General features: G+C 39.7%; 1 protein-coding gene across 11 annotated transcripts in view; it reads right to left on the minus strand.

Moving 5' to 3' along the window:
* ppip5k1a (diphosphoinositol pentakisphosphate kinase 1a) overlaps positions 1–16,009 on the minus strand; it is a 41,580-nt gene extending 25,571 nt beyond the window's left edge. For all 11 annotated transcript variants that reach the window (XM_015343223.2, XM_015343221.2, XM_015343219.2 and 8 more), the window contains exons 1-14: positions 15,933–16,009; positions 8,596–9,101; positions 7,663–7,858; positions 6,313–6,403; positions 5,996–6,081; positions 4,923–5,077; positions 4,309–4,410; positions 4,060–4,221; positions 3,506–3,627; positions 2,955–3,056; positions 2,677–2,763; positions 2,215–2,290; positions 1,661–1,770; positions 97–182 (exon numbers count right to left, since the gene is read on the minus strand). In XM_015343223.2, the coding sequence (XP_015198709.2) occupies positions 97–182; positions 1,661–1,770; positions 2,215–2,290; positions 2,677–2,763; positions 2,955–3,056; positions 3,506–3,627; positions 4,060–4,221; positions 4,309–4,410; positions 4,923–5,077; positions 5,996–6,081; positions 6,313–6,403; positions 7,663–7,858; positions 8,596–8,742 (1,522 nt within the window). In that variant the 5' untranslated portion in view covers positions 8,743–9,101; positions 15,933–16,009. The remainder of the gene's footprint in view (positions 1–96; positions 183–1,660; positions 1,771–2,214; positions 2,291–2,676; positions 2,764–2,954; positions 3,057–3,505; positions 3,628–4,059; positions 4,222–4,308; positions 4,411–4,922; positions 5,078–5,995; positions 6,082–6,312; positions 6,404–7,662; positions 7,859–8,595; positions 9,102–15,932) is intronic.
* Positions 16,010–16,215: the final 206 nt, after the last annotated feature.

A 16,215-nucleotide genomic window follows, 5' to 3' on the forward strand; every position in this document is an offset into this window, starting at 1 on the left:
GCAGGCTATAATCTGTTAAGATACCTGATCTCCCAATTACATCTGCATTAGAATATCACAGAACCCCTGTCTACATCTTCCTTCCTATATTATTACCTTCTTCCTCGCTGGAGGTTTTAGGTTGGCCATGGGGCAGGTAGGTCAGCTGCACTTTCCTGTTTATTCCAGAGAAATGGCCATACCTGCACAGAGGAAAGGAAACCACCATTGTAAACTAATATCCGCAAAAGGAAATTCAGTACACGCTTCACACACATTCTATTAGATACTGCAGCTGACAGATCTAGCATGGTCAGAAAATGATTTCCCTTGAGCAGTATTCAAATGGATGACCTCCAGGTGTTTAGGCTCTGTCACGTTTTTTAGAAAACAGAGAACTGTGACCTTTGAAATTTACTGTTCTCCATTGATCTGCCACGCATCTTTACCCAGCAGAAATTCAGTGAAAGCCAAAACCACCGGGGCGTACTGAAAACATCTCATCTGGGCGTGGTGGCCAGCCTACAGCACTGCAGGTTTTCTGGATGCTCTGTTGTAAATGTAAAATGGTCTCTAAGCACTTAAGGGCCAGATAAAGGTGTTCCATAAGGAAACCAAATACTAAAATATGGCCAAAAAAAAAAAAACTGAAGAAGAAAGAATATAGTAAACTGACACCCTCACAACTTTGGAATTTAGATCACAGCAATGCAAAAAGAAAATGCAGATATAAAACTCAGTACAACTTTGCATTTACAGTATGTGGTAAGGAACAACAGCAAGGGAACAATAAACACAGACACGTGGCAGCACAGCACACAGAAACAGGATGAGCCTAAAACAAATACACAGCTTCTTTCTCACATGTAAGCTAAAAATAAATCAAGCTGATTTCTAAATATTGTTCCAATAGTCAGCAAGAATAACAACAACTGCAGGGATCCAGGCCAAAGAAGACATTATGAAAGTCAAGCTGGTGTTGTGGAAGTTTACTGCACAGCTACCACTTTAATGACAATGATAAAATGGGTAAACATCAAAAGGGACAGGGTTAAGGAGTGTGTACCATAGTCATTCACACTGGATTTCCCTTCGAAGAGTGTGGGAGAAAAACAACTATGTAACTATGTAATGGCATGTTACATAATTATGCATTGTTAATGCATAACTACTGCATAACAATGATAAAGCATCTGATCTTGTGCCTGTGTGCACATGAATGTACAGTAATTCAAGATATACAGTATTCTAAAACTGTCGGCACAGTACAGTTTGTCAGGACAAAGTAACAGCAACTAAAAGTGAACTGGGCAACAAGCTGGCATGACTGCATGACGACATAGAAGGCACACAGCCAGGGAACGCAGCTGAGCAACTGGCTGAGGCATTTTAGAGCAAAACAAATATACAGTATAAGTGACAAACCAAGAGAGACCGACAACAAAAAAGTGCATCTTTGCTACAGTTTCGCAGTAATGGAAAGAATAAATATTATTTGGAATAGCCATGACTCCTCTCTCTGTGAATATTAAATGAATAAATGGACATCACCCCAACTGTCTGCATACATCAACGCGGTAAAATCTAAAAATGCTCTGCACATTTTTTATAACATACACAATGTTTAGAATTATGTAGCAACTTCTTCAAACACTTTTTCTTTTCCTGTTCGAACACTCACATCTCCAGCACAGTCTTCAGCTGCTCCAGCTTGGATTTCTTCTCCTCGATCTCACAGTCATTGTGCTGGCCCAGTTCAGCCAGTAGCTGTCGGGCAATGTCCAGCACCTCCTGGAGAATGACATCCAATCAGCAGGTAACAGCAATGCGCTTGGAGATGCAATAACGAGTGGACTTGTACACATACAAAGACAATTAAAAGAAAAAGACTTCTCAGATACAGAGAGTGGAGCTAAATCACCCAATTCAAATGGTACACTAGATTTATAATACTGAATGCTTAGCAATCCGACTTCAATATGTAGTGGTTATAATAACTACAGAATCTCAACTAACACTTACAAATTAAAGATACTATCAAGCCAGATATTCTTATGGATATTCTTATTCTATGTGGGTGCAGTAAGTAAGATTCTTTTTTTTAATTCAGCAGCACATTCTGTACAAAGAACAATAAACCAAATGGCAACAGACTCTCTGAAGTAAGAAGACAGTCTCTGATGTAGCTAGTGGTTACATCTCTAGACTGACATACTGTAGATGTCTTCTCTTCACCTGTAACTGCTTTGGCTTCTTAAGTTTCAGTTTTCCTGTCTTGTAGCCCTCATATTTCTCAAACAGATCAAAGAACCTGAAAGAAAACCACAAACTAATGTCCAATTTATATATAAAGACATGCTGATAAGGTAAATAATGAAAATACAGTAAAACTTATCACACACATATGTAACACACTCAGTTACATATTAAAATTCACTTACAGTAGAATGATACTGTATACCCAGTATATTTTCTATATCAGACTTGGGCATGTGATTGTGTCTGAATAGTAACTACACAATTGGAGTGTGACAAATCATCAAAGGTGGAAAGAATTATTCCAGAGAAACTGGAAAACAACTGAAGTATGAAGGTCTTCGAGAAAAAAAAAAATCAATACACTAAAGTCCACTCATGTGGAATACAAGATGTAAAATCAACAAGATGACAAGTTTCACAACTACAACAAAAACTCACATCGGGTTCCTCACTTCCATCTTCATCTTCTGTTTCGGGGTTCGGTCTCCATGTCGGATCACTGCAATAACACAGCGCAGCTCCATCCTGACAAAAAGCAACAGTGTCAGGAGGCTGCTGGCACAGTGTGAAGCCAATCAACATACACTCATCTGTAAAAATCTTTTCTTACTCCCCCCCCCAGCTCTGCAGAGAACTCAAAAGAACTAAGAATTCAGAAACAAAGAGGAAATGATATCCATTTTAATCTCGTATCACAATTCCAATTGTGTACTCACATGGTTCCGGAAGTGGTAGGTACTATGGGAATGTCCTCTGCCTCCGTAGGGATTGACCAGGGGATTTGGAACTGGGGAGCCAGCTCCCGCATTACAATATTACTGACAGAAATAAGAAAGGTGTATTTCTAATTAGTCTCTTCTAAAACCATACCAGACTGGTTATGTTTTTCTTTCTTTATAAAAATTGGTCCCATCAGATGCATTACATAAAATTATGCCTGTACAGTGTAGTGTTCTAATTTTCTGATTTATCAATACAAACATGTTCTGAGGTAGTAGTTCAGGTGGGTAGCTGCGTCAGCATGCGTAGGCTGCAAAGGAACAAGTAATAGGTTTATTCCATGCTGAAAAAAGAAGAAAGAGAAAACAACGTTTCAGCCGTGGAGCCTTCTTCAGGCTTCACGGCTGAAACGTTGTGTTCTCTTTCTTCTTTTTTCAGCATGTTCTGAGGTAAATCAGTATACAGTGAAACTGAACTGATAAATCAAGGTAAAAGAGCCTGACTGTTGGGTACACTTATCACTACCAGTGAAGAGTATCCTACTTACCCCAGGATCTTGGCACAGTCATCATAATACTTCATGGAGTTCTTCACAAAGCTGAATCCATTAACATCACAGACATAGGAGTGCCCATTGGCTCGTAAAAGGTCAAACCCACACACTGTTTGCTGAAATCGAAGTATGAGTCAGTCAGCTTACGATATCCCAAGTATTCAATCAATTCAACTTTAATTTAAATGAGTGAGCTCACCAAAATACTGCGAGAAACAGAACAGGGCTGCTGATTATTATAGTAAATGTATTAAAAAAATGTTTTTTTTCAGGGCACATCTTCAACAGATATGACCATATCTTAGGTCTCAAACAATGACCTGGGATTTATGTGAGCTGTGAGTTTCTTTTTTCAATTAGAATAATTTAATGTTTTCAATACTTCCTTCTGTTTTTGAGCTTCTTTACTATCATTTACATTACTGTGAGTCTTGATTTTTGTTTTCCTCTCGGTTCAGCACGATGCCGAAGAGTGTCAGGGAAAAACACACCTCACTACTTCCAAGCTAATATATGTATGGCTGCAGAATGAATCTGAGAGGAGTCACCTTGAAAGCCATGCACACTTTGCGAGCTACGAGTTTCTCCATGGCAGTGAGCATCACAGGGTAACGGATCTCCTTCCCCTCACTGTCTCGCTCCACCTTCCCATCCAGCGCAGGAGACTTGCGGGCCTCAGCATGAGCATAGTCCGGCCCTACGGTGTACACCTGTGTGTCACAAGAAACACGCACAAACACATCATTTAGCTGCTGGCCACCACAAACACACACAGGACACCTGATCTGCAACCACACCTTCACATCCGTCCCGTCTGTTGGCATGAATTCCTCATAGATGTAGGAACCAGTCTTTCGCACGCTGCTTTCTGGGGAATACACACTGCTGCGACTCCCAATCTACAGAAGCAAGCACAAGGTTTAAGAATTATACTGCTCTGAAAGTGTTCAGTGATACCCACTTTAATTTTATACAAGAGCCACGCACTATTACATTTCAGCCTGGCATTGCTATGGTTATGAGCATCGAGCAATTACTTTCAATACACTGTATTTGTATTTTTTTGTGTATTACAGCATCATTCTATGTAGTTGCGTTATGATTAAGGTGATATTGCTTTGCAAAAGCAGTGCAGTTCAGTTTTGCTTTATCCACGCACAAAGCTGTTTTACTTCTATCCCCCAAAAAAGAAAACTGCATTATCACTTTGTGAGCCCCCATCTTGATCAATGCAACGTGGAGCCATATTTTAATGACACACGTTTCTGTATTGGTTTGAAAACACAGTAGGTTACGTCTACAGACTTTCTGTTTGATTCATAACCCCTGTTGGTTATTGCCATATAAATAAATACAAACTGAATGATTGCGGCTGCTGAGCTTGAGAGAGAAGTCAAACGAGAGAAGGCACCTTTCTGAAGAGGCGCTGGCTGCCTCCACCAGCTGAGGTGGGGTAGTAGATATACACATTGTGATCCTCTGCGCTGACTGGCTTTTCTACAAACGGCTTTTGGAAAACCTCCCCATTCACCTCCACGTGGTCCTCTCCTTCAACCAGGTTGCATTCTGTGAGCAACACAGAGACATTGAGAGTCACAGAAGAGAAGGCATCACTTCACTGGACACAGAGGTATAGAATGAGTGACTAAATGTCAAGTGTGGCAAAGAGTACAATTAGCTACAAGAAAAGAGAATGATTACTGTACTTATGCTAATATGAAACAACAGCTTTCCAATTAACACTGTCATTGTTCTCTTCCCATGGCTAGAGAAGTGCAGAAGGGAATTAGCAGGGCATGCTGAAAAAGCTGATCATTTTCTTTGATATGTTACTGGTTTTATTCTGTACCAGCAAACCAACATGGAATTTGAATAAAGACAAGAAGAATTGTAGCTTTCATATCTTTTGACATCACTGGCCTTTAAACATACGGAACCACAGCAAATTCACAAACTGAACATTACCCTTTAACTTCCAAGCTGTCTAAGTCTTAAATCCCCTTCCGATCTTTAAAGTTTTGGTATTTTGTACTGCAGTTTTATCATTCAGCTTGCTCAGTATATTTAAGTGAAAGTTGAGAATACATATCTGGGAGCTGAGAACACTTTATATATAAACATTACATAGCATTTCAAAACCTGGCAATTGTCAAATACAATAAAGGCAGAAAACGTCCTAGACAGGTCAAAGCTTAATGTTTACACATATTTTCATCCATACATACTTTGGTATTAAAGTAATCTGAAAGGTAAGATGACTGATACAAGGAAATGACACCATTTGTATAGAATGCCTTGGTTATTTACTATGATATAATTTACTTTGCTAGAAAATGAAACCAAAAACAGATATTGCCCCACCAACCAAACATTTTAGACCATCTGGATGCCTCAGCTAGCTCAGCATTGCATGTTAGGTTAAACATATTTTCAGACTGAAGAGTAAAAAATTTGAAACATCTTACTAGATGGTTGCACACACACCTTCTGGTTTGTCTGGGTCCCGGTTCAAAACAGCATAGCGGGGTAAATCGATCCCTTCTTCTTGCAAGATCCGATACACCTCTCTCCTGTGAAATAATCAAAAGACTTTAAAAAGTATGGACTCCTATCATTCAACATACTGCTCTGGTACTTTGCCCCAGATCACACTTTCCAAGACAAATATTTTTTATAAGACAGATTCTTACAGATACTGAAATGTTTGCTAAGATCTATCCACTATTATTCCTCTTTTTCTACATCTCACCATTAGCACAACTACATAGCCTCCACATTGCAGTGATGCTTCAATACAATACCTGTCTTGTATGTAGTACTGCATGTTCAGGTCATTGATGAGAAGTGGGCTCCGTAGTTTTGCATAACTCACTGCTTTGTCAAGAGGAAATCCTGGAAGCATATGCATGGAAACAGAGAACTGTTTAGACTTGAAGGCTCGTATTAAAAAGTACTTTCTCTTGTTTTTGCATTTCAATATACATTTTTCTCAGGACTTTATATGAAATAAATACCCAGTTCTACAGTGTTTTTAAAAAATTCTAATATTTTTATCTTAGAAATAATAAACCATTACATTCATACTGTGCACTACACCAAACCTCAAACCTTTCCTTATGTCCATGAACACTGTGATCTATTGGAGCCTTAGAGTGCAAATTTATGTTTAACATAAATTCTACCTATAGTGTACTTGGACAGTTTTCACAGATCACAGCTCAGCGAAGGATCAGACAGAAAACCTCTTCAACTGTATAATTCTTATTTATGCAGCCCTTCTGTTCTTACAATGCATTGATTAATATTCTGTCCAACAGAATACACCTGTACCTCTTTTTATGAATTTAATTCGCACCCTTTCGTAACATAAATTCCTAAACAGAAAAACCTACTGAACATGATTTCTTACCAGGAAAAATTATAATCCACTCCGGATCACAAAAATGTCACCTCTACTTTTTTCACTCCAAAAAAATGACAAAAAGAAACAATAATGACTAACATTCATACTGTGGTTTGTGTTTTTAGTAATAAAAAAACCCACTTACCTAACGCAGTTATATCATTAATCATTCATACATAAGTATACTACTGTACAGTAACCACTAAATTTTCTATTTGTGTAATTAAACAAACCCTGTATGATATTTGTGCGTTTCATTTTCTTAACACCTTTAGGATCCAAGGCAAAGTCTAATATTCTTATGAAAAGCAAAGGCGCACAATGCATGAAGGAAGACGTGGTGAGCTGTGTCACGTCTCCCATGCCGCTCATTGTGGCTCTGCGCTAGATCCCCCTCCACACGAGCTAGTGGAATGTGATGGGAACACTCAACATGAAACGGGCTGTATGACATCTTCCTCTTCACTCTCTACACTTGGCAGAGGTTTCCACATCTTTCTTCACGTCAATTCTTTGTAGTTTGGAAGTTGGCTTTCGTTATTCGTTAGATGTGGGTAAAAATTTACAGTACATGCTTCATAGTATCCAATTTTCATAAAAAGAACATTCTTGAAAAGAGGTACAGTATGGGCATGCAAGGTGATTTTTGTCATTGTCAGTGCATTGTTCCTGGAGCGCCACCGGGAGCTCCTCTGCAGGTGCTTCCTTCCAGCACACTCCAGACAATGGACATGCCGGGGGTCCTTACCTTTAGAGTGGAAGGAGATGAGGCAGTCGCAGAGGGGCCAGTTGTCGACAGGCTCATTGAGTATGACGTCCTCGGGGAAAATCACCACTGTGATGTACTCGAACTTACAAAGCCGCTCCAAGATCTGAGTCATTGGTTTTGACTTGGATTTCTTTGTCATTGCGCAGATCCCCACCACGATCTGCCGCTCTGGCGGCTGAGGAGAGAATCCGGAAATCCCATGCTTTTAACACCGACAGTTTAACATCCATCACGTAAAGGCCTTGCACTCACGTCTGCAGACCTGCACTCAAATCTCCCCATAAAAAAATTAAATTACAATACAAAGAAAAAAATAAATGTCCCCCTACATTCAAGTTAAGTACAGTACAAGTCATTCGATGTGCAGTTATTAGAGAATTATGACATATAAAAAGACAAAAATGTTTGTATCATTAGTTTTGTTCATTTTTGAAAACACCCTGCAAATCACCCATTATTCATTAGTGTAGTGCACAACCCATCCAATAACCAAGCACTTTGTCCAACATAGGGTTGCTGGTGAGCCAGAGCCTATCCCGGCAATCAATGGGCACAAGGCAGGATACACACTGGACTGGACACCAGTCCACTGCAGGCCACACACAGACATACACACACTCACAGGAAGGCCAATTTTCCCAAAAGCCAATTAGCCTACCAGCAGGTCTTTGGACCAAGAGGAAACCCACATAAACATCGGGATAACATACAAACCTCCCTGCAGATCTCACCCTAGGAATTGAACCCACGTTCCCAGATCTGAGTCCTGGCAGAAATACTAACCACTGCATCACCATGCTGCCCAATATTGCCACACATGAACCCTACAAGTTATTTGGCACCAGTTTGTCCTTCTCCCCCTTCCCCTCCTCCACGTCACGCTCCACCCCAGAGCCCCCCGGTTCCCCTCACCAAGTCCGCCTCCTCGTCATCCTCGTACAGATCCATGTCTGTCCTCATGCTGGTGTCCCCAAGGCTCTCGCTCTCATCGTCCTCGCAGCCCACGAAGAATCTGGGAGCGCCGCGCTGGCTCTCACCGGGGCTGCTGGGCTCTGACATCACAGCCCGCAGCGGCAACGCTCAGAGTCCTGCCGCGCCATCGCACGCCAACACACAGTGGAGGGCAGCGCAGGGCACGAGGCCAGGGGCACGGCAAAGCACTGACAGTCTCGAACAGCCTGGGAGGCGAACGGGCAGAGACTGAAGAAGGGGAAAGATTGACACTGAGAGAGAGAGACAGACCCCCAGACAGACAGGGCCCAGGGACCTGGGGGAAGCTGGCAGAAATTTAGATCCTCTTAGTCAGCAGCCCTGTCTCATTCATCTGGCTTGGAGTCCTCAGGCTGGCTCAATCGCAGACGCTTCTAGAGCTGGACGTGGAACAACCCATCCCACGCTATCAGCTCACGGGCCAGCACCTGAAAAAAGAAACAAAATACATGTGTAAAAGGTAATGCAGATGAGCGAGGTTTCAAGTTTGCTTTCATATTCAAAGCAGAATAAGCCAGAACAGAAAGAGAGCACAAGGAGTCTTAAATAAAAAAAGGTTTTTACTATTTCTTCTCTCTTTTAACCATCTTGCCCCACAGATACAGAACTTGTTGCAAGGCAGCAGACAACAGGACTCTCTGAGTACTGAGTTTTGACTAGAGTGCATCATGTCAATCCAAGCACATGAGCAACGCCACATTAAAAGCTTTTTATCTCCTGGAACCAGTCATTACATAAGCAAATCCTCCTGGTTTGGAGCCCAGCTAGTGGTACACTGTGTCTCCAGATAATGATCCAGTGCAGACAGAGACGATCCTGAAGCCTGTCATACCATGTTAACAGTATCTTTAACACTTTTTTGCTGCAACAGTTCAGATTTTATTCCACGTAGAAACAATTTAGAAACCAATGTTAAAACAGTAGTACCTGCTTTTACGTGTCTGAAAGATAAATTAATCTTGCACACCCTCTGCTCTCAAATCCATTTCCAAAACACTGAATTATCCCCCACAAAATGACCGCTTTTCCACAAAAGATAAAATGTGAAAAGGATATGTATAAACATTTATATAGCATGATAATGCCCTTCAGCTCCAAATGTTTTGGAAACACTCACATGTGAAACTTGTTTCAACAACACATGTACGGTATATTATACAAAACTAAAAAATACAAATTAAGTCAGATTATTGTAGTTACCAGCCAGCATGTAATTACATAGACCACACCTAGTGAAAAACTGTATAGCACCTACCTGATATTTTATTCTCACAGTCAATACGTTTAGTTTTGTTCTAGACAAATGATTGCCAAAGACATGGAAAATCCCATGTCAAATCCCAAGGAAGAAAGTTCAGTTGGAACCTTCTTTCCTTACTTCAAGTAACAATCAAGGCTTGTGAACAGTTAACTACAAAAGGAGATGTACTGTACAGTAAAGTGATACTCCAAATCTATGATTCTGATGTGGAACAAAACATGCAAAAATGCTCTGTTTTAAGTAAGAGCCTTTACTTTGTTTCCTTAAGGTAGGAAGACAAAGAGACTCAAAGAAACAAACTAAAGGACCACAGAAACAGAAGTTTAACGTACAAAATCAAGACAAATGACAGGCTTGTAAACAGTGTACTACTGTATCTCCTAGTTTTCTGATTTCAGGTTTCTGATCAGTTGCTTCTGGACACAGACTGAAAACGATACTGGTAATTCATAGCCTCTGTGTAGTGCAGGAATACTTTTGTACTGCATACAATACACTTTCAGAAAAGTCATCTGCAGTAATTTAATATACTGATGACATTTTCCAGGGAATATCGCTAAGTGTACATCACTAATAAAAAAATATTGATCCTTTTTAGCTACAGAAGCAATTCACACCATAAACGAACTTTTGTTAACGAGAGATTACAGTTGTTGTGGTAGGTCACCATGCAGTCATCTACATACAGTAGTACAAAAAGGACTGCAGAATGATTATAAATATTTTTACCTGGAACAGCAGTCAGCAGCCTTGGTCCAGGACAGTCACAGCCAAGCATGTTTTATAGGAGGCTTTTAATGGACAATGGTTTCAAACCCCTTACAAGCCTAGCTGCAACAGGTGAAACAATAACCTCTCCCCTTTATTTTCTCTTCTCGCTGAGAAAATATGATGAGATACTTTGGCAAGATAAAACAGAGGAATCTTAAGCCCTGAAGAAATAAGGTCCCACCCACGAAAAAACAATCTGTACCTCCCTACATGCTGCGCAAGGCCTGACAGCATTTAGAAATGGTATTGAAAGACAGAGTCTAAGCAACTGACAACTGGGAAGAAGAAAGTGATGTGGTGTGTAGTGGTGAATGGACTGACAGCTCTCTGTGTGCACCAGTCTTTTTACTGCACCTGGCTCATGGAAAATGGAATTAAGCACATACCGGTCAGTGAGCATTAGAGAAGGGCTGTCTAAATCCTCACTCTTGGCTCCACGGTGTATTTTTCTGAAGCCCTTATCACCTTGGAGTCCTAGGCCAGGCAGAGACACACTGGCCTTGAGAGTGCCTCAGCTTTGTTCTCTGTCTCTGAGAACCTCCCATTTCAACCTTTGAGACACGGCTGAAATCTATTTTGTGGATTTCCTGAGGCTGTGATTAGGAAGGAAGGCTGAAGCTCAGCAAAGTACTTATTATCTTTGGCTCCAGTACCTTTTTTTAAACCCTCTCAGCTACAGAATAGCAAACACGAGTATAATAACACATAGCCCTGTACTACATTGAAACCATAAATACACAACATTGTTTACTGCTCTGTTTATTTTATAGCACATGGCTTTTGCAAACAAACTATTAAACAAGAAAGGTTCATTTTTCTGCCAATACTTATGGGGTCTTGCGTGGTCAAATAATATTACAACTATAAAAAAAAGACCAGGAAACTTTGAAATTACTATTGTTCAATTATTATACTGTACAATCAAAGCTCTGGGATTAGTCTGAAAGGTGCAGAAGATCTGATTTAAAAGCAAGACCTCAGTGCAACAATTAAGACGTGGACTCCAAAGCCCATATAAAATATCTGATAATATTATATTAGAAAAATTAATAATTAAATTATTTTAGCTGAAAAAGAAAATAAATGCTGCAATATTTACAAACAGGTTTAAAAACTCAATGAAGTACTATTATCATCTCAGACGAGAGACCCACTCCATACTGAAGAAAGATCATTCCCCCAGGATGGGCCGAGGCAGAATACCGATTAGGACCAAAAGAGATTTAAAGACTTTCCAGAATCTGACCAATCCATCTGTATTTATTAATACATAAGATTATTACAATTCTACAGACAATGCTAATACAATAATCTGAGGATAAGTGTTTGCGCTGAGAGAAAAGGGTCACTGCATTAACACCTTCAACAGCTTAGGGAAAACAACTCCGTTCTGACGGACAGAAATTCAAAGCATAATTCTAATTCCACACATACAGCATATTTGCAAGAGGATGTGAATCAAGAGGTGACATATAAATGTATGAGCTCGATGCAGAAAAGACACACAAAGGGAATTCTGTTATTCAAGTTTTAAATCTAAGATTTTTTTAAAGGGTGCAGCAAAAAAAACCTTTTCCTGGACTTACTGTATATGGAAGAATCATTTGCTTAAAAAATATTATTTGACCACTTTTTTTCCCCATCAGCACTAAATCTGTCAGTACACTACTCACCTTTGTGTGCTCAGTGCAGAAGATGAACATAATAATTGTACTGTCGTTATTCACAAAAAACAAAACCTCTGAAAGCCCAGGCTCAAAGATCAACCTTTTCATATCTCGAGCACTCAAGAGAACCGGATTAAAAGTCAACACCACCCAGTTTTTAATGCAGCAGTAGCTCCTACAGGTTAGGTTACTGAAACTACACAAACTTCTCTTTTTGCTTCCAATTGTTTGGATACATTGTGACATGCATGTAAACATACTACTTAAAAGAAAACAGTAAACCAATACATTTTCATTATTAGGCAAATATTTCCCTTATTCTCTTCCCTCATTTCCCTTTTATCTACCAGTTATTTGACACATTGTACCAAGCACGTAAATGTTACAGAAGAATTATTTTATCATTTTTACTTTTTAAAGTAATACATTTACCTTATTAAACAATCAGAACAGAATCCTAAGACTCTACAAATTCCTTATCAATATCACATGTATGACACAGAAACTATTAACTATTACTCTTACGCTCTGCATACATACAGTACACAATATGTGAAGCAGAATGTTCTAAAAATATTCAACTTATGCACAATCATAAGTAAAACCATAATAAAAATAAGAATTTCAGTTAAAAAAATGTAATAGAAAGAAAAAAATACTTTCAGCTAGGCTTCGTCATTTGGGAGGTAATTGCTAAAATAATCCAGTGAGCGTGAGAGTTTTCACCATTTTTTTACATCCAATCTGACACAAAATGTCCCATAATAAATGTGCAAGGCAAAGTCCAGCTGGGCTACATTGAAACTGTGCTCCTCATTGCCCTTACTATAGAATAGAAGCAAACATGACTGCTCCTACTTTTAAATTGTTTTTCACAGCCAAGTGGGGTTTTCCCGAAACAAATCCAGCAAGATGTCAACCCCAAGCAGCCGTCCCCTGTAGGAGCTGAGCGCTACCCCTCAGCCAATGAGTTCAGAAGTGCACCGTAGGAGACAGGACTTCCATTCTCCAACAACTGCCTGCCTCAGGGCAGATTTCAGAGAGGCCATTTTCCAACAGGCAGCACAGAGAAGGGGGACACTCTCTGAAAGCAGAGAATAGGGAATCCCAGGAGAAACTTGCTGTGCTGAATATGAAGGGCAATATGATTACACCAGGTATTATAGTGACCTCTTTAAATCTTCTGTTGCACCTGTCTCAAGACAACCAATTAATTACCAGAACAATAGCTAGGATCTTTCCATGTGAATAATACTTAGGGTGGGCTGACAAAAGCAGCTTATTATAAAGCTATGCCTTGCAAAGATGAAAGTTGTTCTCAGGTGAACATAAAGAACTTCAGAGTGCTGGGATATAAAATGTATTGCTTCTGATAAATTATCTGTGTTATTTATTCATTTATGCTGGAATTATCAGAAGACGGAAGGCCAAAGAATATAGAAGACTGCAAAATAAACAGATGATTTGTCAACCAATGCCAATGACATGATTAAGTTCACCTATGATGTGTGAAGCGGTTTTCGAAATGCACTAGGTATTAAGGCATCTAGGGCAAAAATCGAATGAAAAATGTCAGCAGACCTCAAATGTTATTACTTTACAATAACTGATTTTTAGTTTCATTTAGTGTTTGGTGCCAAAGGTAGCATATGGAAACTGGAAAACTGACATGCCATACTTTCATTTACACACACCCCTGCTTGAAGTTCATTATGTGTATAGCAGGAAACATGACAATTAACAGCTCTGGGCAGCTACTGTAAATGTCTTTATTGCTCTCAAAATATATTTCTAACAAGCATGTTTTCCAACTTTGTTCATCTGATTGTATTGCTTATACCCTTTCACCTTGAATGCCCCATACAGTAAATAAGAAGCAATCTGCATTGCAACATTCACAGGGTTCAGTTTATGATAAGATAAACCAGGTTAGGTACAAATGTCTGACATCTAAAACATAAAATTGCTTATCGAGCTTTTGAATCTAATGATACCCTTAGTTAGTAAAATAAAATTATGTCATGTGAAACAGTTACAGGATCCAGTCCAAACATGCCCGAAATATATACAGTACCGTAAGCAGAATCAAAATGAATTGAAAGATAACTGTTGTCTCTAAACATTCTCTTGCTAAGTGTAAAGAGTTAATTTCTGCATGTTGTACTACAGTAGTTAGGTATAATCCCTCACAGAGAGAAGAGTAGTGATTAGATCCCAAACCTTCATGTTGCAGCTGTTCTGTGGCCTCACACTGATTCCAGGACTGCCTTAAAAGTCTAAAAAGCGTCAATGGATCCAGGGCACTGGGGATGTCACTGAGCTCTTGCCTCATGCCAGGAATGTGCCGACAGAGATGCTCTGCTTTCTGATACAGAAAGTTCTCACACACTGTGAAATGGTTTGCCTTTAAAAACAACCACACTCACACTCAAGCAAAGCTTTCCTCTGAAGAACCCAGGACAAGCTAACGAATGTTTATTAAACTGAGAACTACCGCAGCATGAACATAACTTAGACTATTATAAATTAAACTGCAAGGAGGAGAAATAACCTGGGAAGTTAATTTCTTTTAAATACTGGACTGCCTCCAGTGGATTATGCCCATTTTGTTAAACACCAAAAAAATCTTAGTTAACCAACCAATGGCACAGTATTAATTACTGACTGAACATACAGAATAGTTCAGGCAACAGGTTTCACAGGAAGCAAGAGACAGTGTGGATCTGAATGCAGTCCATTGCAAGCACTATTTTTTAAATGGCCTAATAGCACTTGACCAAACCAGATGGGGGGAAAAATATCTGGAAACGTTGTGCTTTTTCAAACCTCATACACATTCCACAGGTTTAATGTCCATATGGCTTCTACAGAAAATTCTACTGCAATCTCCCCTCTGGTTAGTCAGCTTTCTTAAGTTCTTATATTTAATTAACAGTAGGTAGGACTGCTGTTACACATTCAACATTTAAGTGTTTTAAAGCGCTGAATAAATCAACTGCGAGCTCCAAGCCTACATTGCAGTAATCATTGTAAGACAGCGAGCCTCTTAATAACTTTCTCAAATCCAGTTACTCTTGACGTGCATCGGGCTTTCCTACTTTGGAGACGACCTAACCCTCTCCCACCTGTTCAGTGCTGTACAGTATCTGATTTTGAGAGCTGGGCAACTGACTCTGTGATTACTACTCCACGTTAGAATTCAGCTCTCATTGCCGCACAACTGTAAATAAGTGTTATCATGCGCCCTAGTAAAAATACCGTGGCTACTGGACAAGTCCTGGTGTTACGATAAATACACTGGGAACCACCGGCAACTGTTACGTAAACAGCTGAAGAAACGAACAGTGGATGTTTAATCACATGTTGATCCATTACCCTTAGCTAAGAAAGAAAAGCGGAACATCTCATGCATTCCAATTGTGCTTAAAGAAATTTGCACCAAAATAATAGCCAATCAATAATATCACTTGAAGGGTCACCGGTATACGTCTTAGCTGAACCATACAGGTAACAACCAAAAAGTATGAAGGCATATTCTTGTTTACGGTAAGTTTACTTACAGCTTGAAAGACTTTGTTGACGTTTTCTTGCTTCCTCCTCTATTGACAGCTTGTAAGTGCAACCTACCTCCCTAGACGGACCCGGAAGCACCATTCGTTTGATTAGCGTAAATACGGGCCAATAGAAACCCATAACTGACAGAGTAGCCATATTCATCCGGCAACGACTAGCCAATAAGTTCCTGGAAATCATTGTTCCTAACACTTCAGATAAAAAAGAGACCTCCAGTGCATACTGTATGAATCATAGAAGAATAAGATAGGGTTCGTCGTTAATACCGTT

Source organism: Lepisosteus oculatus, chromosome 5 (assembly GCF_040954835.1).
Source record: "Lepisosteus oculatus isolate fLepOcu1 chromosome 5, fLepOcu1.hap2, whole genome shotgun sequence".
Taxonomy (NCBI): Eukaryota; Metazoa; Chordata; class Actinopteri; order Semionotiformes; family Lepisosteidae; genus Lepisosteus; species Lepisosteus oculatus.